The 25,769-nt window shown below is 38.3% G+C and overlaps 1 protein-coding gene across 13 annotated transcripts in view; it reads left to right on the forward strand.

Moving 5' to 3' along the window:
- The window catches only part of cacna1c (calcium channel, voltage-dependent, L type, alpha 1C subunit), a 207,329-nt gene that overhangs the window by 48,673 nt on the left and 132,887 nt on the right, over positions 1 to 25,769 (forward strand). For all 13 annotated transcript variants that reach the window (XM_044108842.1, XM_044108849.1, XM_044108847.1 and 10 more), the window contains exons 2-3: positions 17,787 to 18,216; positions 25,506 to 25,611. In XM_044108842.1, the coding sequence (XP_043964777.1) occupies positions 17,787 to 18,216; positions 25,506 to 25,611 (536 nt within the window). The remainder of the gene's footprint in view (positions 1 to 17,786; positions 18,217 to 25,505; positions 25,612 to 25,769) is intronic.

Consider the following 25,769-nt stretch of genomic DNA (forward strand, 5'->3'; position numbering starts at 1 on the left):
TTAAATTACAAAGAGATGAAATCTATTCACTAATAAGGTGGCTTCTGAAGGCAATCGCGACGACTGGATTTAATTTGTGTGAGTCAGTGTAAAAGGGGTTGAGTTGATATGCATAAAAAAACTTTTCAGCTTTTTATTGGTTAAAGACTAGCCACATCGTACATTCTCTTCCTTTCACTTGAATAATAATTTTCTGGAGAGTGAATTTAATGCATCTTCAAATCCTTTGATTGTATACGTAGAAATCTCATTTAGAAATTAGCTGGAACCTCTACTTCTGTGGAGTACAGTGCACAACGAACATACAGTAAGTATTTTAAGAAACTATAAAGGTTGTTAAAAACAAATAGACTGATTTTTTGTGATTTAAACAACTTCTCTTTCCCTGCCTCTACTGTACTGTTTGTAGAATTTGCAGGATAAACAGCTAATGGCTTGTCTTGGATGTCTCAAACAGATGATAAGCAGCTGCGTCACACAAAAAAAATTTTTTTTGGTAATCAGTTGATCAGTCCAAGCCGGCAAAGCCATTTCAAAACAAAAAGAGCTAATCCGACAGTTGGTGTGGCAATGTTCGTTTTGAGAAATTAGTTGATTTTGTATAATGTTACTGGGTATGTTATTAGAGTTGGCTGTTCCAAAACCGGATTGGAGCAAATATCAATGAATTACAGTGTAACAAGAAGTCTTGAAAATATTGCTTAAATTATTTAAATTCCACACTGGATACTCTTCAAGACTTTTCTTGAAAATGCTTAATTAAATGAGTAAAATCAGATCTTCTGCTGCCTGCTAGCTTTATGCACTGACTTTGTACGTAGTTCAGAGACATCTTTCCACAAGTTGTGATTAGCATGCACAGAAAACATAGTTGAGCTAAAATTAAGCTATATTTTTAATTCGCATCGATTCATTATTACTTGTGTAAGTTCAAATGCTAAAATGTTTGATAATGTTGACTTTCTTTCTTATTTTTAACTCAGATTTATTTCTCTTTGACCAGTCTGTGCAAGCAGATGAAATTAAATAAAATTTGTCTGTTAAGTTAGATGTGAGAATTATGAGAATGTACTAAACACTGAATTTAAACATTATCTGACAAATATTTATTACATTTAAACAGCAAATTTGTATCCTACATCTGTGCGTGTGGAAAAATAAATGTTCACACAATTATGGTAGCTCTGGCATCCCATACAAAATGTCAAGACAGCCACTGGCAGCCTTCTCATTTTCTGGCTTGTGATTACATACATACATTATTGCATACACGCTTTTTTGCTCCAACTGTGCACACACGGCTATGAACAGTACCTCTCTACCATTGTCTGACTCTATTACATCATAAAATGTAGAAGAAAAGCATGTAAACAGCAAAGTAAATCCCTGCAATAAGAGGAGAAAATATTGGCATTCGGCCAGTTGGTGCCGCAGCAGACTGGATCATACAGAAGAATTATTTGCAGGAAATTTGCTTATTTGCTGAAATTTTTTGGAAAGCATATTGGAAAGAGAATGTAGTTTGGGAAGCTGAAATACTTCGGCGTATTGACAGGGTATTGACTGGTGTTTGCAAAACCAGCTAATCCAGGAGCAGCAATTATTGTTCTTGGCACTGATTAGCTGTAGCCCAAAACCATGGACAAAGAGAGTAGTGCCAAAATGTTTTGAACTCTGTATATTATTGCGTATCAAGGTATATTTGGCATATAAGCAGTTCTAGGTATACAAGGGGGGCATTTAAAGTTAATATGTATTTGATATCAAGGGTCTACTGTAATTTAAAGAAATCATGATGGGTTTTCATCCATCCATCCATTGTCTTCTGCTTTATCAGGGGTTGGCTGGGTTAGCAGCTTCAGAAAGAAGGCCCAGACTTCCCTCTCCCCAGCCATTTCTTCCAGCTCCTCAGGGGGAATCCCAAGGTGTTCCCAGGCCAGCCGAGAAACATAGTCCCTCCAGCGTGTCCTGGGTCTTCCCCGGGGCCTCCTCCTGGTGGGACGTGCCCGGAACACCTCATCATAAGGCGTCCAGGAGGCATCCTGACCAGATGCCCGAGCCACCTCAACTGGCCCCTCTCGACGTGAAGGAGCAGCGGCTCTACTCTGAGTCCCTCCGGGATGACTGAGCTTCTCACCCTATCTCTAAGGGAGAGCCCAGCCACCCTACGAAGAAAACCCATTTCGGCCGCTTGTATCTGCGATCTCGTTCTTTCGGTCATGGCCCAAAGCTCATGACCATAGATGAGGGTGGGAACGTAGATCGACCGGTAAATCGAGAGCTTCGCTTTTTGACTCGGCTCTCTCCTCACCACAGCGGGCCGGAACAGCGCCTGTTTCACTGCAGACGCTGTGCCAATCCGCCTGTCGATCTCCCGCTCCCTTCTTCCCCCATTCGTGAACAAGATCCCGAGATACTTAAACTCCTTTTTAAAGTATTGAAATGAATAAACATAAAACGATCATTTTTAAATATTCATTTGGTAAATTACGACAAATTGTTCAATCCCTAAGCCACAGACTGACTATCTGTATAGATTACGTGAGAAAATATGTAATTTTTAGACTTAGGCAGTCAGAGGTGTTTGAGTTGTATTTTCTATTTAAAACTACAGCTAGAAAGCTATGAGTTGTTAAACTGACAACTGCTGGGTTTACCTGAGCAGGCAGACTAATTAATGAACCCAGTAATACCAGCTTGTTGTACTCCCTGTGTTGCGCTATATTGAGCAGTACAACAAAAATGTCTCGTACTCAGAGCAATAAGCACCAAGTAGATTATTATTCATACCTGCTCATCAATATACTACAAAATAAATTACATCAATAACATTAACAAAAGCTAAGCTTTCAAGAAATGCAATTTGCTGCTTCTCAAATTGAAATGAAACCAATTAGATCATAATTTGCTTAAATGTTTCTACAATTACCACAACGCCGTGATCTCATTACCCAAGATTCCATATACATTGTGTAAAATCTTATACCAACCATTGCCTCTGAAGTTAACGGTCTTTACCGTAACTCTAAATACCCTAATGAAAAAAATATATTGCCACATTCAGTAACTTGAGGCCATTTGATCTATTTCATTTTAGCTATAACCGCTTTGATTAGGAACATGGTGTGCTGCTACATCTATTCCCAGGGCCTCACTTCTCCTGTGCAGGATGGGCAGAGCCTGAGTCATAAACTTAACACTCCCTCCGAGACCATGCCAAGCCAGACTCTCCAAGCTAAACTATGAACACACATTCATTAGAGCTTTATAGCTTTGTAGGCACGTTGGTTAATTACAGGCATGCAGACAGATTTTTTTTTTTCTCTTTTTCTTGTTTTTAAGGTTCTGAGCAAGGCTGCACTCATCTTTTAAATCTGCAAAGACATTACTACGACTATGCTTTGCTTGATGACTCACCCCGGTGTGTCGCTCGACCTCAGACTACAGCTTCCCCTTTGGATTCACAGAAACACCATTGTAATGTGTAAAGCTTGTGAGGGCACTTATTGACTCCACAGTAAAATATCTTCATCTTGATGGCCTTGTAGCACGAGAAAGATGGCTTAATTAATGGAATTTTTATGGTAATGTCTTTTATAGGTCATGGTCATTCGTATCTGCAGCTGATAAGTAATAAAGAAGGTTTTTATAGCATTTGTTTTGTAATAGCCATTTATCAACCCCTTTGATTTGCAGAATATCTCTGAATTTTGTCAGAAAACAGCCTGGAGCCAACAGTGCGATCATATGCTCCAGCAGCACTGTGGACATTTTTTTTTTTTTTTTTTTGTCAATTCATGCACAAGCAAAAGCATGCCAAATTATTACTATTCAAACTGGAGCGTGAAACATCCACCAGAGTGTAGCACAAGGACTTTTTGGTAATATTTATTTTCTGGAGATTTTCTTCAAAGAGCTGCCCTAATTCATGGTCTTTAACCCGTGACCGTCTGAATGGCATCAAACTGTATGAAATCACCCTGTATGGCCTGATCAGATGATCAGATCTCTTGTTAAATGGCGTTATTGCCTGGATTGAAAAGGCCTTCAAAGATGTGAATTGTTCCAATATTATGAAAGCCGGTTCTGTCAAATAAAGTTCCAGGGATTTATTTAAAACGACTCAAACTGTTTTGTAGCTGGAAAATAAAACGTTTTAAGGTAATTTATGTTTTACTTCATCTGTTAAAGGGATGTACAGTTAATTGGCTTTTTATCTAATTTGATATTTATTATTATAAAATTCTCAAAAACGACTACAGACAAAAGTGCTTTCTGAAAGTTATTTTGCCACATTTTGTCATGGTTGTGAATTGACAAATTTATTTTAATGACTAAGATGTTTTATTACCTTTTTTCACCTATTAAGGTAAAAAAAAAAAAAAGGTGACTACTGAATGGTGGCGCAAAAAGAAATAACTGTCTTTATGATTAAACCTATCAGCGTGTTTTATAAGTACAAGAAAATGGGAGAAACATAAGTATTTTATTCGGTTAGACAACTGGACAGACCACCAAAATATCAGGTCTTGAAATCTCTTTGATATCTGCAGTGGTCAGTACCTATCAAAACTGACCTGTGTGAGCTACTGTAGCTTACATTACTGAAGAAGTTTATGCTAGTTCTGACAGAAAGGTGGGAGAACCTGCAGTGCGTTGCACTTTGATGCATACAAACCTGCTTTTAGAGCAGACTAAATCAAAAACCTAAACCACCGTGATCTAGGACTCAATGACAAAGGTGCTGAAAGCAGCTGAGTATAGCTTACGGATTCAAGAACAATCCAGTTATAAATGTGTTGCAAGTATGTTGTCAAAAAAGGCCTTAAATTGATAGTGAAACCTAATTACTCAGAGTTTGTCCGGGTTAAACGAGGGGATGTATTTCACAAGCATGGAACCAGATTGACTACCAAGTAGACATCGATTGTACCGACTTGAAATTATTGTTTCTTTTGTATTGCTTACACTTGAAAAGCCAAAAACTGGTGAAAACCGTAAAGGGTGATTGATAGTCAATCGCTGACTACAGTGCTTTTTCTCGTCTCTAAAATTAACACGTCAATTTTTTTATTTTTTCAGATTTCCGTAGTTTTGGCTTCCCTTAAACATCTTGCTAAATCTGAAGCATCTGGTTGAAGCACACTTTTCTTTGCAGCTGCATGCCTCTTGAAAGAGTGAGAGCAGTGAGTCCTGCCAGCAGGCTTGGCAAAGACGTGAAGCCAGAAAAGGAGGGGGCAGGGGAATCACTGAAAACGGAGGTTGGATGTTTGTGCTGATATAAAGACAGTGCATTTTTCTTGTTTTGTTTGACACAAAGGAAAAATTGCAAGTTGGCCATTTGACAGCTCTGGAAATGGGGTGTCAGAGATAGATCGTACATGAGGTACATGAGGAAATGGTGGGAATGTTCACTGTGTTGTATGAAAGCATGTCATGTCCATGTCCATGTATTTTAGATGGTTATTTATAGAACATGATACTTTCAAACGATGAAAGGGTTATGCTGCACACATAAAACGATTTCACGATGTGTCCCTTGGATAGCTATAAGAAAACACATTGTTCCTTCAAATCTTCCACTATGAAGAGCAAAGAAAAATGTGAAAAAGGTTTAAATTTAAATTCAGTTTTGGTTACATTTGCATGACTTCACACTGAAAGTTTTTCAAAAATACAACCATTAGTTTCAGTAAATTCAAATCAATTTTCAATATTGAAAGAGAAGAAGTAGTTTAACTCAAAATATACTGAAATTTGTGTTTGATTTATTTTAAAGTAATCAGAGTGTGTGGGAACAATGTTTCTCTTGGTTACAAATATAATATGAAACGCCGAACCAAATAGGAAAGACAAGAGTACATGTAACTCAGCAGAAGAGTTTTGCTCTTCATATCAAAACTCATTGTAACTTTACTTTCTATAACTTTCATATAGAATGCATTGTCTTAATGACTTGTCTTTTGCTGTTCTATAACTTTCATGCTTTATTCATACTGTTTTGATGCGGCGGTAGATGCTCCAAAAGATCCAGATTTACCTGTTATCCTGCTCTAAACAACACATTTTGCCATGTTTTGTCTGTAAGAAACTTTCACATGGGCACAGAAAGAGATCCAAAAAGAAAATAAAAGTAAAATGTAATTTGTACACGGGTGACAGAGCACAACTTCAAAACTATTATGAGGTGCTTAGAGAACATCAACAAAACCCGGAACAGACAAGGACGACGATAAATATCAGTGATATGTGGCATAAATCGATTAGCAGCTTAATGGGAAAGTAACAAAGAACTGAATCAATGTATGAGTGAGTAACTGAGAATTGTTAATGACTGGTAAAACTCTGTTCACAGTACAAGTTGTTTAATATGCTGCAGAGGAGTACTAATTAAAATCCAAACGGTCATGTCACACAGCAGTGTGAAAAACACAAACTGGACCAAACAATGTGCATCTAAAAAGAAAAGTAAAGCACTGGAAATAAATAAAAAACTAAACATGCTTTTTTCATTTCTTACAAACTTACGTTTCTTCTACATGTAGACTAGATGATGCTCAATAATCTTTTAAATACAATATGCACAATTCTACTAAAGGAGCGCCCTGTTGTCAGATTATTTCAACCAAAGAATCAAGAAGTCAAAGGCCTTTGCTAAGCAGCCATTACCATTGGGGTGGAGGCATGTGTGTGTGTGTGTGTGTATGTGTGTGTTTACAAAATTAATGAACTAAGCAACTGAGCGGGCAAAGGATAATTTGGTTGGCTGCCAAATGGGCAGTGTTAGGAACCGATGTATGCATCCATCAGTTGCTGAAATCTGTGGATCATTTTCAGAGCCACACTACCGGAATGATTAAAATACGAGAAAGTCAACTTTGTATTATTCCTCCATGTTTTTTTATTTGCCTTCTGGCTTTAATGTTGTTTATTGTAAAGAGGGTTATGTTACACACATAAAAATAAACACAGACACAAAGTGCGTCACACATAATGAATATCATTAGATGAGATACGGCATGTGCTGAATGTGGACAAGACATTTGTGTTCAATGTCCCTCTTGATTCTGGGTCGAATGAAGCAGGCTGAAAAACTCCTGCAAACCCATCTAGTGATTCTGTCCAGAGAGCTCAATCTTTGTCACATCTGTTTGTAATTACACCTCCCCACAAAAAGGAGCAGCAGTTCACAGGTATCAATAAAACCCCACAACAATTCAGTCACAGCCGTGTAAAACATCTGATCGGCACCGTAAGCAACAGTCGGACACGGACACCCCGCAGAAGAGAGAGAAAGGATAAGTTGCAGCCAAGTTAAAGCAAACCAAATGGAGCTTTGAAGTCATCACAGCATGTCAGCCCATCTAAATATATTTACATCAGAAAAAAAGAAATAAATAAATCAGAGCCCACACATCAATTTGGAGTGTCAAATTCTGCTCGAGGCGGAAAGGAGAGAAGGGGCCAGTTCAATTTTATCAGTCAAGGCAAACTGGATAAAAGTGTCTGCTGAATGTTTAATGTATACATTAACAAGAGAGCCATGAACATTAGATGTGAAAAGTAGCAACGTATAGAGACTCTGGCAGGCAGGCATCTCTATCTGGGTTACTCTAGCCTCACATCCCCTCCACTGCAGATGAATATTAATAAGCAGTTATTAATATCTGCTGCCTGCTCTGCGTGCATGAATATGTGTATATGTGAAGTCTAGATGTATCCTGTTCCTTTCCTCGTTTCCTCTTCCCCGTGCTAACTACCACTTCCTCATTTTCTGTTCAATCTGTTTCTTTTACATCTTTCACCTCTTGCGGGGATCTCATTGGTGTTGCACTTATATTGTCATAAATCAAGGACGATTAACTCAATTCATCAATTTGTTGTTGTGAGTTATTAAAATAAGGTTTTCAAAGACCAGACATCATCTCTGTTATGACCATATTTGTACATCCGTCATGCTGTGATTGATTGTGAGGTTCAGAGCTTCGCTTGTTGTATTTGTTTTAAAAAATAGAGCAAACAAAACTTGTTAAATGTCACATGTCAGACCAATATGTTTTCCCATGCAATCTAGGAATCAAATTGAGAACACCAGAAGTAGGAATGTGCTCAGTTTTAATCTGCAGGGGACTCAGGAAGATGCTCATTTTATTTAGGCATAGAAACTTTCATCTGTCTGTTATAATAATGTTAATCAATGTCATATCTGTCAAACTTTACAGAAAGTAATCAAATCCATGTCTTACTATTTTTGTTCAAAATAAGAATATTAGCATTTAATTGGAAATTGATTATGGAAAATATTACACATAGAATCAAAAACTAAGCTGTTAGTATTCACAATTTTAGTTTAACCCCTTAACTGCCATGAGGACACTGCTATCCTCACTGATCCATTGACTTATGTGCTAGTGTTTTAAGGGCGACGGTTAGAAAAGCTACTACCTATAGGAATGAATATTCACAACAAATCATCAGTTGATCAAACGTTTAACTTGATCAAAACTCTAATCTGTGTCTCTCTTTAAAAAGTAATCACTAATGTTTCACATGAAATTTGGCCTCCTTTTGCCTAAAAAAAAAGAGGAGAAATGAATCTATCGGTTTGGTCACCACAGTGAACTGGTAGCATGACTTTTTATTTTGGGCTGAAATCAATCTGTTGAATCGCCTCTCTCTGGGAACTCCATCAGCAGGTGGAGTTTCCACACCTATCTTGCACCATAGTGACAGAAAATATCTCCACCACTGAGCTATTTTTCGGCCAGAAAGGTTATCCTGAGACTGACCGGCTGTCTCTCTCCTGGGGCTGGCCTCCTAATGGAGTTCTTGAACTGAATTGACAACAGTGCAAGAAGTAATCTTGACAAATCAGTAGAGTTTTTGTCTCCAACAGGTGTATGAAGGAAAAACAAAACAAATCAAATCATAAAACATGGTGATCGGTATTTTGATTGTGATTTGGCTTCTTCTTCAGTTGAGTTTTGTTGTGAAATCATCAAGCACTGGACCACCCTATCAGGGGATTTTAGGAACACTCATGGCCATGTTGCAATAAACAGCCAATAAAGTTGCAGAAGCGAGTTCTGAGAAAACTGTGAACTGACTGAAATTTTGAATAAGGGGGAATTCAATAAATTGTTAGTTTTTCTGTAGCCTCAGGTTGTTTCTCGACCATTAGCACAGCTGCAGCACAACAGCAATCTTCAGCTTGAATGAGGGTGCATGCTGTGCAGAGGTAGAGTGTGAGCGGCGAGTACACGAGTATGATTGACACTGCTAAGACATTCCTCCTGGTGCTGATTGGTTGTTTCTGACTGGTAGCGGTGTATGTAGGACCAATGGGAGGAGTCAAATTTAGATGGAAGTCAAATTTAGGAGCTGCTGCTCTGTTGACTCATAACTCCATCATCCTACTTGGAAAGAAAATGATGGTCAGTTGCCCAGAGAAGTAAAACAAAAACAACAAAGTTGTGTTTGAAGGTTGATGTCAACGTCATGCCTAAAAATGCCATAGCTTTAAGCATAAAATATATTTTAAAGATGTATAAATCATTATTTTTCTTTGCCTTAAATATCTCGTTAATAAAAATAAGTATTCTCACTTTACTAAGTCATAAAAAAATAAAGACTTTTCTGGGTCTTGCTCAGACATCTGAGGTTTCCCACAGAGACTTTTTTGACTTTGACTACTTAAATATTAAACAGCCTACTGAGTCTTATCTTTAGCTTGAACTTAGCATTCTGGGGAATTTCTTTGACACGTATAACATTTTTCACTTGAACAAGGGTAAATGGCAAGTCGTGGTTTCTGTGGGTGCTACTTTGAAAAGCAAATATGATTGAGAGGGTTTTAATTAACATTCGCATATATTAATAACTTTATTGGAAAGCATGTCCTCTGATGTTATTGACAATTTTTAAGAGGAAAAAGAAAGAAATTGACCTCTATTTTCTCCAGAAAAACACAAGGTCAATGCTTGAAAATGTTTCATTTACCTAATGTAAATTTCAGATGCAGAAATAATCTTTTTCTGGAAGTTGTGTGAAATTGAAACAGCATATTTTAACTCCACTATGCTAAACATGAAGCACATAAAGATCTTTATCAAGGCTGCCAATACTTGAATAAGGTTGGTTTAATATAAAAGAGGGCATTGTTGTCAATTTCTGTCTTTTCCAAAGACTCCTTTAGCATTTCTAACAGAATTCAGGAGATGCATAAAGAGTGAAAATTATATCACCGTAGTAACAATCTTTTTTACACAAGGACACTGTCTTGAGAAACCTTTTAAATCCATAAATTTTTTGGAGCTTAGTTCTCCAAAAACATGCAATTCACAGACTCAGTGCTTCAAATCCAGCACTGACAGTTTGAGGGCTGCAGCAATAAACTAAAAATGTTCCCATACTATGAACAATGTCATGTTGAATGTGGAGTGTAAGTGGATATGACATGTGCAGATTTCCTTGGTTTTTAGAAACAGTTACATCAGTATGTGGAGAGAGTACATGCTCACAAATCCTGAGTGGTGTTAAATTTAGGATATTCAGATTTTCTGCATGTGCCTGGGTGTCAGACTCATTTTCATTTTGTGTCACATCAAGATCATCAATGTCTTCATAGAGCAGCATAAACATACTTTGATTTGATTGATAAAATATTATTTAAGCACACAACTGTATAAGAAGTATAAATAAGTGTACTATAGGTAAGTGCACTGCACCATTCACTGTTCGCTTGAGTCCAACTGTCTTAAAAATTATGTCGAAAACCAATCATAAACCCAATGTTTCTATTTTTCTTTGAGGGTGACAGAGTAAGGATTCAGTCCTGTGATTCAGAATGCTGAAGGACTAAGCCTGTGTTTTCAACTCTACAAATGGCAGATAGAAAGTATGGAGAGAATAATTTCCTGAAATTTGAAAACGACTGATAGGGAACTGATGAGAAAAAGAGAGAAAGCAGCAAAGCAGGGGAAATAAGGAGCACTGAGAAACAAGGAGGGGTAGATTGATGGAAAAGGGTGGGAGGACTGAAAATGAACTGGTTTGCAGCTAGAGGGTCAATGGAGGGAACGACAGCTGTATGGACTGGGGAAAAAAAGAGGGTGACGAAGGGGAGAAGCCAGGTTAGGAAGAGGGAAGGTTAAGTAGGATGAACGAGCACGACAGCATCATATGAAGCGATGTACAGGAAGCAGGGAGGATGAATTTTTTCAAGTGAAAGTAGTGGAAGCTATAGAAAAAGTGGTACAGTGCAAAAAGGAGGTCATCTTTTAAAGGAAACGGTAATTTAGTTAGGCTGGCAAATGAACTGGAAAGAAGACCAGTGGTGAAGCCCCCCGTTTCCCGAAGCCTTTACTTCTCATTATCAGAGCAGCTGAAAAATACACCAACACGCCTTTGCAGGTGCACCTCTCATATTAATTAGCATGTGATTAGGTGTCATCATCAATTAATTGAATGATAATTACGTCTTCACTGTCCACCCAGACAGTCCCGTTGGAATGAACGCATGGGCAGAAAGGCAGATGGAGGGACGGAGTTTGAACAGAGCAGACAGATGAATGTGAGCAATGAAGGACACACAGAGGAGATGATGTAGGAAACTTATTTAGAGTGACTGGTTCTCCTCTTTGTACGTTATCTGGGTGAGCCAATTAAAGTGACAGGGCCACATAAGACTTTTAAAGCTCTTTGTTCCATTAATGCCGCAATTTGCAGAGGAATTGCATTGTTACTGGTGACAAATATTAGGCTGAACAATCAGCGGCATACTGATGGTGAAAATGACGTTTTGAGGCAGAGCGCTTAGAGCCGCGGCGATAGCATCTGTCTGTGGTCTTTATCATTAAGCAGATAACAGCTCTACTGACTTTAGCTTGTATCACAGCTCATTACAGCGCGCAGATCAGCTCTCACTGAAGTTCAGCTCAGTTAGGTTCACTTCTGGTTCAGCTACAGTGAATGCTGACAGCCTGCACAGTCAGCGCACTGATAAAAAGCAAGTAAAGTCTGACGAAACACTTTGATTAAAGAACTGGAACCATTTCCGTGCTTGTGCAATCAAGGAAGTAGCCTCCACACGTTTAACTCAGTTATAGTCGATTATTGCGCGGTCTACATCAATTTATCACAACATTAAAACTACCGACAGGTGAAATGAGTAACAATGATTACCACATTATTTTGGCAGCTTTGAAGGTGCATAGGAGAGTGGCGTGTCTGTTCTCAAAGCTTAAATTCATTCTGGGGTTAGGGTGCAATGGGAAATTGAGTATTTACAAAAGAAAAACAAAACAAAAAAAACAACAACAAATCCAGTTGTGAAATATTCCTAAATATTCTGCAGTTAACTGTGTGTATTATTGTAGAAAACTGGAAACATTTAGAAATGACAGCAGCTCTGCCACAAAGTGGTACGGCAAGTTAAATCAAAGCAGATGCTAAAGAGCGTAGTACTTACATCCAAGCCTTGCATCAGCAAGTGCAACGCAAAGCGTTGGATACATTGTTGGAAAGTACACCAATGATGGATCAAGAGCAGCAGAGGTGCGTTTCCCAGAGTGACGACTCATCCCACTCAGTTAGGCAATCCGATAATCGAGTCTCGGTCTGGCAGACTCGAGAGGAACAGAATTTGGCTGGCTGTATGATGTCAATTAGTGTTTGGTGTAGAGGGGAGCAAATACTTTTAGGAATATAGTTCACATGTGTGTATTGCTGCTGTATAACTGCTGGACACCCTTATTGGAGAAATAATGAAACCTCCAAGTTATTCTCAGTTTAATCAATGTTCATGTACATTTAACCACAATTGCAAAAGCTTTTATCATCCTCCCTATAAAATAAATAAATAAAGTCGATATTATTTAAATGAGTCTTATCTCTAGAAGTTCTTTAAAATTATTTTCATAAGTTGCTTGCTGGCCTTAAATTCAGATGTGCTTATCTCTTACATGGGTGGTTAGCATGCATTGAAGGGATACTTTAATGAAAAATACCGATAATATTCATCGGACACCTTTCTCCTGCTTGGCTAAATGTTTGAAGTCAAATAAAGTAATGCAATGCCGATGCTGGGTGGGGAGTTCAGAAGGCTGTTTAGTTTTTGTAAAAGGGTGTATGACATTTACCCATGGTTGAGTTAGTAGTAGTTAAAAAATGGCTAATAGTCCTGTAAAAGTTCACCAAATGAACACAAAGGTAAATCATTTCCAGGAAAGCTGTTGTACTGTTATTTAACAAATGATAGTTGACTTCAGTACAAGAAAACCTCAGAACCTTCAAACCAAATTGGCTATAAAACTGTTGTTATCATTGCTCTGGGTTTTTGTTTTGTTTGTTGCAAGAAGAGAAGATACAATACTAACTCAAGTCTTTGTCATTCTCGGTTCTTTCTTTTTGGCTACAGGCCGTGTTTCTGTTTCTTCAATAGAAATGTTTCTTCTGGTTTGGCCTAGTCCCAGATTTATTCACTGGTTTTAATATATTTTCTCTCAAAGGCCTGTTGCCTTGTTTATTTAGCTGCTTTTTCTGCATTCTTGTGACACACATGATAGCCATCAGATTTCAAATCACAACACATGTTGGTAATGTGCATGATCACATCTTAGTCTACACTTAATCCTTGGAGCTATTTGTATATATGAATGTTTTTTTCCCTTTTTTTATTTTCCATCATCTTTTTGGTACTACTTTTTTGCTTTTTTTTAAATTTGTTTTTCTGCTCGAACTCGTAAAGATGTGCTTACCAGAACCTTAAGGCAGATTTACAAATTGAGCAGTCTTTTAAAAAATGTTTGAGTATGTTTTTTTTTTCTTGACTGGATGATATTAAAATTTGAACTTCAATCTCACAGAGAACCCTGAAAAGACCTAAAGATTAAGGTGATGGCAGGGAGGCATTTAAACCTCAAAGGGTTGGATATCAACACCGATAGAAAACAAGTAAAACCTCATCAGTCCAGTTTGTGCCTGGTGCATTCACTGCTTGGAAAAAGGGAACATTTTTGAGCTTCATGGCTGAAAATCTTCCAATTTTTATTAGATAATTTCTCAGTGGTTCTCTCTACGTTTGTCAGCAGTAAAATAGTTAAAATTAATATTTATTATACCAATTTTCTTCGTTTTACAAGCGCATAATATCCTGTTTCCTTCATGTTTGGATAGTAAGACATATTTTCTCAGGTATCAATGGCTTTATTTCTCCCAGTAGTTTGTTTTATGTCTTTATTCTGGATTTTTCGCTCCTATTTGGTTCTGTCTGTTCCTCAAGTATTGATCCCACTCCATCTCATCCTTTCTTCTTCTATCCTTTGAGCCTCTGTTGCTCTTGATTGTCCTTGTAATAAAGACGGATTAATAAATCTGAACAGCTATGTTTCACAACCCAGCATAATTGCGGGAGAACTTAATCTAAGGGGGCGAATGGAGAACCACCGAGAAAGGCAGAACAGTACAACACTGTGCTCTGATTCTCACAGCTCAGAAGCACATCGTCTCTCTGAGGTGAGCTTGCTGGGAGAGAGGTGAGCAGTGAGAGATAAACTGATCAGGCAGAAGTCAATATACTAGAAGTGATTATGTGACAGTGCATGTTTGTGTAAAGGTGTGTTTGTCAGCGATAGCGAGCAGAGAGAGACATTGGTGTTCAACAGCCGCCAGGAAAAAGACATTAAGAAAAAGCAGTCAAAGGTAAAGAGAAAGAGGAACACAAGGAATAACCTGAGATTAGACATTTCTATTTTGTGACTTTATTAGTTATAAAACAACATATGAAACAATAGCCCTAGCGGTCTTTAAAAAAAAAGTAAAAAAAAAAAGTGAAATATCGCACAAGTTAATTTGATTTCACTACTTTATTGAAAACATGCCTCTCAGTATTTCCCATGATTTCTTGTGCTGTTTTCTCAGTCCATTTAATTTAAATACACCTTCAGGGCACTGTACAGCTTTAACACTGCAATGAAAGCCATAAAATGTATTTATTTAGCATTGCTCAAAACAGCTATTGCATCACACTTGCTGTTGTTTATTTCTGTGTCGGAGACAAAAGAAGAAACCCTGAGTCTACCGGTTTTACCGCCAAAATTTTAAGTCAAATATATATATATATATATATATATATATATATTAAAAAAAAACAGGATATTGATGAATTAAATGCTCAAGTTATGGCAGATGTGACTGAACCATATATATTTTTAGTCTAATTTTTACAATTATATTAAAATAACTAATTTGACAGTCCATACCATTTTCTCCTTCTTCTTCTTAAGAGTTTGTGTGAGAACCATTTAGCTGAAGTCAAAGTTCTCCTAGACCAGTGATGACCCAGTGGTCCAACACAGCTGATATAAACTCCAGGATTATTTCATTTTAATCCTGTTTGGAACCAGGAGAATGTCTAAAACATGCAGAACTCCATGCTCCATGCTGGAATCTGCAGACTGTGGTTTTGTACTCCTAAGGTTAGCTTAACCTGCTGTGTTGTTAGGATTTTGACAGCTACTGACATGATTACGGTTGACTTTAACCAGGGGTATTCTTATCCATAAATACCACTTTTTGCAATGCATCTGCCTATTTGTATGCAAGTACAATTATGAAACCAATAAGCTAATTTTAATGGCAGAAGAGCCTGCATGTGGTTCAGGTAACAAACTGAGACAAATATAAACAACAACTATAAAGACAAAATAAGCAGAACTTTGTGGAAAACTGTCCTTTGGTATTCAGATTATGGCATGTACTGTAGTGTATGAACCATTGTAGAATCCAGCCTTGGACGTTGATAGAAAAAAAAAAGGGGGATATAGCTGTCTTTAATCTGGCTAAGCATACTGTATGGTAATCCGCTCTGGCTCACTTCTTAGTCTTATTCCTCCTATTTCTATTCGCAAAAATGTTTAATCTGACAAAGATTATTGTTGCTCACTGCTCATGTCTTTCATTGTTTATTCTCCCACATGCGTTGATATCTGAAGTCGTGTTCTCTTTATATTTCTCCCAGCTCATCTTGAGCTTTGTAAATACACGGAGACATGGTTAATGGGATTATTTTTTAATGGAAAACATAAGAAATGCAACTGTATATATATATATATATATATATATATATATATATATATATATATATATATATATATATATATCAATATGAAAAGTTATGACCACTACTTCATCGTCCCTAAAACTGATGCAGTAGAATTAATTTTTTCAACTTTGACTGCTCTATTGTCGATATCCATCAATATCAACAATAGAATGCCTTTACTTGAATAAAAAGACAAGATTTGGAAAGTTCTTAGAGTTCAGAAGTAGATATGACAAAATAAGTTTAGTCACTCAAAGAAGACAAGAGTTTTCCAGTTAATCTGATGGATATGGAGAGATTTTACAAGGTAGAGTGAATAGATATTCCTAAGCATAGACGTGAAATGCTCCCACCAAAGTTGAAGGTCTGTTGTTATTAAACCAAAAGATGTTTTAACAAATTACTGATTTAAAGATGTGCACACTTAAATTATTGTAGCGCTTGTGTATGTACTCCCATGTCAAATTCATCACAAAAACATGGTATTTCAGCAAGTGGATTAAAATTTTAAGTAGATGTAAGATGTACTTTTATGTAATTTAAGGCCGACACAGGTACAAAAAAGATAATTTTAAAGTTGTTTTTTTTTTTTAGCCGGTATTATCTTGTTCTCTGGCGTAACCCATCTTTGAAGGACAGTAACTAAGTGATGGGAACTACAAACAAATAGAAGCTAAATGGTAAATCTCTGTTTACCAACAGGCTCTGTGTATCAGACAGGATGATAGTATGCCTTATTCAACCAAGCTTTAGAGGGAGCATATCTTTTTTTTCCCTCTGGATGAAGGTTTGCTTTACCAAAAGGACAATGCTGTGTTTTTAGAAGCCTGCCTATCTGAGCATTTCCCGGTGTCTGTTCTGATGTCTGATGAACTGACTGCCTGTTCTTTTAAAAGCAATATCCGTCTAAGAGTATCAATAAGGGAAACAAAACTGAATTGACAAGAGATTATTGAAGTGCTGTGTGATATAAATAAATGTTGAAGTAAAACAGAAACCAACTGGTTAATAGATAGTTTTGCATTTACATCATATGCCTTTCACGTTTCCTGTTTCTAATGAGATTTCTGTATAAATGAAAATAAGGAGGACATGATTGTTTTTGGGGTTTTTTTTTTGGGAAGCTGAGTGAAGAGGGCTGCAACCTTCTGACTTCCAAGTCACAGTAAACCTTTTGTATTATGAGTTTGGGAGAGTATTGAGATAAGATCAAAATAAATGATCGTATTTCAAAGCAGAGAAAGTGAGGAAATGTTCCTCTGTGTATTGATTGCACCAAACCACAGGGACGGTAAAACTGCCCGTGTTGTGCTTTGTTTTATGTTTTGTCTTTAAAGTTCAGCTTGATGAAAACTCAGAGCCCAGATGAATGGTTTAGAGCTAAACACAGCATAATTAGCTCTGTTGTACTTGCAGTACTCATGGGAGGACATGTGCATCTGGCCCGTTCTTCAAGGACATTAAAATATGCAGAATTGAGTAACAGCTGAGACACTTGCAGCATTCGAATTAACCCACCAAACAGAAAATTAGGACACTATGTCAACTTTAAGAAGTCATACGTAATCTCTTTAATTAATGCGTGTGCCAGCAGGTTACTGAGGGAAGTGATCTACTGATTTATTGATAATTAAGGTGCAGGATTTTCTAACTTGATGTTTGTCTCTATTTTTCTCCACTGTAGGCTCCGACTACTCTCCCCCTCCCCTTCCTCGGCCTCCTCCAGTTGGCTTGACGAACGAGCACAGAGGCGGCAGTAGCCATGGCGACCACAGTGGCGGGGGCGGAGGGGTCAACCGTGGGGTGGGTGTGGTTGGCCTTGCACCGGAGCACATTCCCACCCCGGGAGCAGCCCTGAGCTGGCAAGCGGCCATTGACGCTGCGCGGCAGGCGAAGATGATGGGGAACGCTGCGTCAGGCGGCGGGGCGGGGCTTGGATCGGGCGGGGGCGGCCCCATTTCCACAGCCAGCTCCACGCAAAGGAAGAGACAGCACTACGCTTCTAAACCCAAGAAACAAACCACAACGACAGCCACAAGGCCGCCGCGGGCCCTGCTTTGTCTCACACTCAAGAACCCCATCCGCCGCGCGTGCATCAGCATCGTGGAGTGGAAGTATCCTTTAACCAAACATCAATAATAGATTATTTTTAATCTCTTCTTTGAATGCGGCTCTATAAAGCTTCTTTTTACACAAGCTTTTTGAGAGGCATGGTTTCCCCAAAACACTAGACTGTGTTGATCTAGCACAACATACCCTTAAGTTTGTGGTTCTTTATGGCAACAGTTGAAGCAGTTTAAGGTCTATGCTTGTGTGAGACGATGTGTAGTTTTTGTCAGGCAGCATCAAGTCCCACAGAAATCAGCACAATGTAAATCAGGAATAGGAACTAACCATTTTTTCTTAGCCACCAAAATATACTTATAATTACAACTTCTACAGGGAACAGATGCTTGATTTACTTTTCCCCACAGTTTTTTCCCCAGACAGATACATTATGTTTGAACACTTTTGACAAATGTGACTAGAGAAACAACACTCACAGACTGGGCCAGATTCATGCTGCTGAAAATTTTAAAAGTGTTTTTTGAGGTGGATGGTTTGACCTACATCCCTGTTGCGTTATTTCTTGTTTTAAAGCACCTTAGAACAAGGAACAGTTGGAAACCCCAGAGACTGTTTTGTCTTTCACTACAGATATTAATGTTGGCCTCAAAACAATCAAAAGCATCTCATTTATTTTATAATGAGAGTGACGTTCTCCCATCTGATTATCTGCCTTTGTTCATTTCTTTACTTTTCTTTCTAATCATTTAATCACTCCTTTAATCTCATCTTATTATCCATTTTTCTCTGTCCACACACATCCTATTTCTTATTTTTAAGCTCTAAATCACAATGGCCTGATCCAGCCTCGGGATGATGAATAAGAGGAGAGGCCAAGGGAGGTGGAAACGATCAGTGTCACAATCGAAGTAATCAATACTGGGCGCAGGGTCACCATCAGCGTTGCCTCTGGAATAGCATAGCTACAAATCGACCTCAGAGGGACATGAGGAGAGGAAAAGGAGGCGTCAGGGAAATGAGAAGGGCAGGGATGTGGGCAGGACGTGGATGTTGACAGGAGAGATAATGGAGTGGAGAAGCCGAGGAGGCTTGGGGGAGAGTGGGATGGAGGGTAAACAAGAAAAATTATATGGCAGGTGGAGGGCAAACAATCAGTGAAGGGAGGTAGGGAAGGTGTGTTATAACCAAGGGAAGTGAAGGGGAAACTGGTAAAATGGCATTCGGAAAGATACATTTCAATTGCTTTTGTTGAGTGCTGCATTAAGTAAATAATACATTACAGTGAATGTAACAAAATAGGAGTACATTATCAGCACTTGATTTATGATTTTTTTCTTCTTACGGCTCTTTCTCTCTTACACAACGGGGGAATTATCTGTGGCAAGAAATTTGTTCATAATAAATGATTGCGTAATTATTTGTGACATTCTCGCAAAACAGAAAATATATCAAAGCGCAATAATGTCCAATTTAGTCCTGCATAATGTTTGATGTTCTGAATCCTGTCTCACTACACCTTTGCAAATTAGACATATATTTCTAAAAATAAAGTATCCTCCCATGGGGTCAGTGATATATTTAAGTATGCTAATGTACTTCAGCACTATAAAACTGAAAATATGGATTTTTTTTTTTTTTCCTCACCGGTCATCTTTTGCAACAGTGGATCTAAAAAATAGATAAATAAATACAGGTTTTATGGAATAGAGAATCAATAAACCCCGAGGGTCACTTGAGCAGTCAAACCCAATGAAATATCAGTCTCTGGATCATTTACAACTCCTGGAATCATTTATTCACACATATCCAAAGGCAGAAATGAAAGAAGGCGACAGGAAAAGTGATGAAGCCCGAAAGATGTGAAAGGAAAAAAGAGCGACACAAACGTGCTGCGTTTAAATTCACCTGTAGTAGCCAACATGTTAGCCGTCACATTTGGTCCTTCTTATTATCCACTGAAAAGTCATCATATGGTACAACAAAAGCAGTGTGCAGCCAGTATAAGCTGATCATAATACACTAGTATGATGTGATGGAGAAGGTTAATGCTACTATATCCAATTTTCAAATCACCTAAAAATTTCCTCTGACATCTCATTTGCTAAGGGGCTTTAGTCTTTACTTTTAAATCTAAAACAGAAACAAAGATATATAATTAATTGCCAAGTTTACATTAATCTTTCATTGTGTAATCAAGATACAGTTTAAGAGCAGTAGCTGCAAACAAACAATCACATAAAAATAAAAATAACTTACTGTAGCTAATTATCTGAATCTAACTTCAAAATATAAAAATCCCCATCAAACTAAAAAAAACAAAACTTTGTTTAGGACTCTACAGGCCTTAGTTGACATCAGAAGTGTTAAAGTTCACAAAAGGCAAGGGAGCTATTTGCTGAGGCACATAATGTGCAGAGGTAACAAACTTTCAGCAGAGTCGATAGTTACAGACCTCTAAACTTGATGTGGCCTTGAGATTAGCGCAAACAGGGCATGGAAAGTTTCATGAAATGGATTTCCATGACCGAGCTGTTGCATCCAAGTCTTACATCACCAAGTCAACATAAGCGTTGGATCCAGTGGTGTAAAGCATGTCCCCTCTGGAGTCTAGAGTAGTGGAGATGGGTTCTCTGGAGTGATGAGTCATGACTCTGTCTGGAAATCCAGTGAATGCGTCTGGGTTTGGCAGTTGCTTGGAGAACAGCAATTGCCCAACTGCACTGTGTCAAATGTAAAGTTCGGTCAGGAAAGGATTAAGGTGTGGGCCTGTTTTTCAGGAGTTGTGCTTGGCCCCCTTGGCTCCAGGGAAAGGAGCTCTTAGTGCTGCAGCATACCAATACATTCTGAACAATGTCCTGCTCTGAGCTTTGTTTGGTGGTTTCTCATTCAAAACAAGATCTGTGAAGACATGGATGAGCTACTTTTGTGTGGAAGGATAACTTCACTGGCACACAGAGAGTACTGACCTCACCCTGACAGAAAACCTTTGGGATTAAAAAAAAAAAAAAAAAAAAAAAGAACAAGAGAGAAAAAAATCTGTGTCTAATCTCACATGTGTGCTAATGGAAGAATCACGAAACATTCCCATAAACGCACTCTTAAATTTCATAGAAAGCCCCCCCGGGAAAGTTGGATTGGCTATAGCTGCATGAAGTGGGCCAACGCCATACTGAATGTTGAGGAGAATTAACCGTTCTCCATGCTGAGTTTATGATGTATGAGGTTTGAAGGAGAGTCAGTGAGCTGAATTCAGGTATTCCATTTATTGTACCAAAATACAGCTGGCCCATTCTGACATGCTATCCTTAAGAGCTAACAGTCAAATGGCATCCCACAGGGGCTTTCCATTCCCTTTGTCTCACTGAGCTACACCCTAGTGTGTCATTTCCTCTAAGCAGAGCTCTCTTTTGCATGTCATTTCCTGTAGGTTTAGCTTAGCAACTAGCTAAAAGAAATAGAAGGAAAACACAGAATTTATTTATTCTCAACAATGTTACTCAACTTCATATGTGTGAAGATAGATGAGCAAGTACTTTTGGCGATATATTGTATTTGACAAAATTACTTACAAATATATATGTCATTTACACGCATTAGCTACGTAATATGTGCACTAAAATATCATCATAAAATGTTGACAACATCAGTACATCTGAGCTTATTTATTGGGTTCTGGTGAGATAAGAGATTATATGTGCTACTGAGAGAAGCATGAGGTGTTTATGGGAGCCACTTGCGGTATCTGTATGTGAAACAGCTTCTTGGTGTTTGTGTCTGGATGCAATCCCACTGGGAAAATATGTCTTGAGTATATACAGCTGGCTGCTTGAGATGCTTAGCATAATGTTTATGTTAAGTTCTAAAAAGTATTAGAGAGGAAATATCATGTTGTATGGGCTTAACAGCGAAAAACACCTGAATTTTCATTTAAGATTTGCTACAGTAAGACGCAGAAGAAACAATATGACACTCAGCCTCATGTCCTTTTTTTTCCATGCTGTTGAAGAAACACTGTTGATTTCAGTCCTGCTACTTGATTTGATTCCTTGGTTAGGCCTCTAATGTTTTGCTCTCAACACTACAGCAGCCAGAAGATTTATTATCATGTTGATGGAAGCAGACCTCCAGGGTTTTTTTTTAAATTATGGGTCAGAGACCCAGAGTGAGTCACAGACTTGTGTTTCAAAGGATCTCAACATTTCTGAAGTTAGTTTGATGAGGTACAAGAGCGAGTGATTGACCTCGAATGCATCTTGATCCCAGACTGAATGAACATGTGGTTGAAAGTGATCAAAGGTCAGTTCTTAATCCAAATATAAACTACATTTAGAAAAACTTTTTTTTTTTTCTTTTGTGACTGCAGAGCTGATCCTAAAACAACTGTAAGAAATCAAACACTGTGTGGAAGACCACACAGAGTTGCTCCAGGGACTAAATACATAAATAATTTGATTTTTTAAGTACACTGATCTTCTGAAAAGGCAAAGTCATTACAAGCTTACAATAAACAATGTTTAAAAAACCTGTGATAAGAGCATAAGGAACAATTAAAAAAAAAATTTATTACAAAACTAATGAAACTTGAACAAAAACTTGACTTGGAGGGAGGACATGTTTTTTAGATGCGTTTGTTTAATCACATTCTCAGCTTATCCTCAGTTTAGATGTTCAAAACTCTCATGTAGTGTAAATACATAGTCTTAGGGAGCCATTACACATGATTGCTAGGTTGTTAAGAAATGTAGACTTAAGTGTTGAAGCTTTTAGATTTGTCTGCTGAAATAAGATTATTCTGCAAGTACTATTTATTCATGGACGCTTTTGGGATGTCCACCTGGAACAGGGGAAGTGGCTTTGGAGTGAGGCAAAAACAAAAGTACAGCCTGCTTAATTTATGGGTGTATTTGCCTTATGTAGGTGCAATAATCCACCTTGCTATCATAGGAACACATAAAAGAAAGGAAAATTCTAAATCATGTAGTTTTATTATTCTCTGACACCAAGCTAGCAGCTATGTTAGCCAGATTCAATCTCCAATCATCCTGGTCACCTGGCTGCCATTTGAATTTCTTTTCTTCGTTGTAATAACGTTGCTTGGCAATAAATCCTGTACTATTTAACAACATGTTTGTTTTCCCTTAAATGATGCCACATGTCTTAAGAAAATCCATGTGTGGATTGAACAACAGAGCTAAGTATGTGGGTTGGGCCCATAAAAACTTTGACAAATCCTCTCTGCCAATGCCAAACTGCTTTCAATAAAGGTAGTGTGATATGTCTGGCAACATCTCCCTCTTTGGAAAAAGAAAGACTTGTCATCACTGAAATCAGGCTTATATCACCTGCTAGGAACCAAAACCCAACCAATTTTTGCTAAATGAATAACATGTCCACGCTCCAGCACACCTGTGGTGGTAATGAAATGATTGCATTACCTCCTTAGCATGTCTCAAACTTCTCAACAGAAGCCTGATAAACACCCCTTCATGTGTGTGGATACAGTGAAATGTTTAAAACATGCAGGACAGTATAAAACCATGTATGATAGAGTGCATGAAGCCATAAAAAAAGAAAAAACAAAGATCAAATTGAATGCTTTGTTCTGATGTCACCTTTTGTTCTGCACTGCCAACTTCATTTCTGAAAGCTTACAGCTATGCGGCATATTTACATGACTTAAGACATGACTTAAGTAGAGCATTTAGGATGATAGTAAAAGAGTTTCCTATTGCCAAAATACCTCAATAAATGCACATAATGTGATCGGAGTTTTAAAGTCTAACCTTAGACTAATCAGATTTGAAAATTTCCTCAGGAATTTTTTTTGCTCAAACCTTATCATCTGACCTCAAAGCTCGACTGTAATTTGCTGCTTACTTCATAGGCCATCCTGAGTCTGGGCTAATTCTACATGAGAGGAAATAAAAACTCTTATGTAGGTAGAACAGAAGGGAGGATAGAGTGGGAAGGGAGATAAAGACGGGGCAAAAACAGAACACAGGAGTTGACGGTGGTGGCAGTTTGTAGTTGTGTTGATGAAAACCAGACCTCCTCCATCTCTCGTTCACATTCTCTCCCTTTCTCTGTCTTCATCACTTCACTCCCCACTCTCCCTTTCTCTCAGAGGCCTGAAATAATGAGATCACTCCCCTCTCAAGGATCGCTCCAAATAAAAACCTTACGCCTCTCCTCTCATTCCATCGTGCCTCTTCCTTTCTCTCTCTCTTTCTCTCTTTCTCTGTCTGCATCCTGTCTTCCACGCGACAGGCCTGCTCCTTGTCGCACCCATATTAGGACATGCGTTGTCTCCGAGTTTCCCCCGCCCACACACTTCAAGAGATTCCAAAATTACTCTAAGTGTCTTATTGTTCACTAAAAGACAAGCTGAAGAGCTTTGATCTCCCTAAGCAGAGGAACATTGCTTTCTTGGCTGTGCATGAATACCTTTTCTTGTGTAAATGTGTAATAGTTCTTTGGTGATTAACAAGAACCATTTCTGTGAAAAAGATCTAAAACCAGAATTGTAAAAGAAGATTCTAGGGTAAAGAATATCTCTAAAAAGGATTCAACTTTAATAAATTAAAGTGAAAAGCTGAGTTTTCCACATCTTGACTTTGAACATTGTGGAGCTGTCATGGTTGATAGACCTCTTTAATGTTGCACTTAGGCCTGGGGCTGCACCTGCAGAGTAGCAGATCGGTATGGCGGTCACAATCTTTAAGAAAAGGGACTGAAGACTGTGTTCCATCTATCAAAGGGAAGATAGTTCATGCTTCTCAGCCTCACAGAAAAAGGGTGTGCCGAATGGGAAATGGTGAGGATGACAGTCAGCTCCTCTCAGTGTTAAAGACACGGTCCTCAACCGAGAAAAAACGTAGACTGCTCCGTATGTTTACTTTCAGCAGGGGACTTCAAGTATCTTTGTGTCTTGCTGATGAAAAATGGTGGGGTAGAACATGTAATTCTGGAACTGCTCCGGTTTGTCTTGAAACAAGTTGTACTGTCTAAGGTCTGACCCCATCACTGACAAAGTGGATTCGTCTGTAGGGTGGATGAATTTAGAATCATAGATGAAGGTGAGAAACTCCGTTTTGCAGGAAGACCTCAGAAAAGAGCCGTTGCTTCTCCACATTGATCAAATGGAGTCAGTCAAGGAGGTTCTTAAAACTGATCACGATGCCTGTTGGGTACGAACCAAGTGAATCAATTTCCCTCCTGTCTCTTGAGTTACTGGGATTTTCAGATTGAGCTGCATGAATGAATGGATGGATCTATGTTTTGAATGGTTTGTAAACATTTTGTCTTGCACTTTACTTTTCCTTAACTCTCCACTCAGACCATTTGAGATCATCATCCTGATGACCATCTTTGCTAATTGTGTGGCCTTAGCCGTCTACATCCCCTTCCCTGAGGATGACTCGAATGCCACCAACTCCAACCTGGTAAGCAGCACATCATTGTATCGGTTTTCTGAGCTGCTGTTAGCAAATGATTGGTTTCACATTTGCTGCCACTATTTGTTTTTCTTTGCTCCATCTGCTGGGTTTACTTTGCCGAAACACATTTGACTTTGGCTTGACAGAGAATGATGATGCTTCTT

This window comes from Gambusia affinis, linkage group LG23 (genome assembly GCF_019740435.1).
Source record: "Gambusia affinis linkage group LG23, SWU_Gaff_1.0, whole genome shotgun sequence".
Taxonomy (NCBI): domain Eukaryota; kingdom Metazoa; phylum Chordata; class Actinopteri; order Cyprinodontiformes; family Poeciliidae; genus Gambusia; species Gambusia affinis.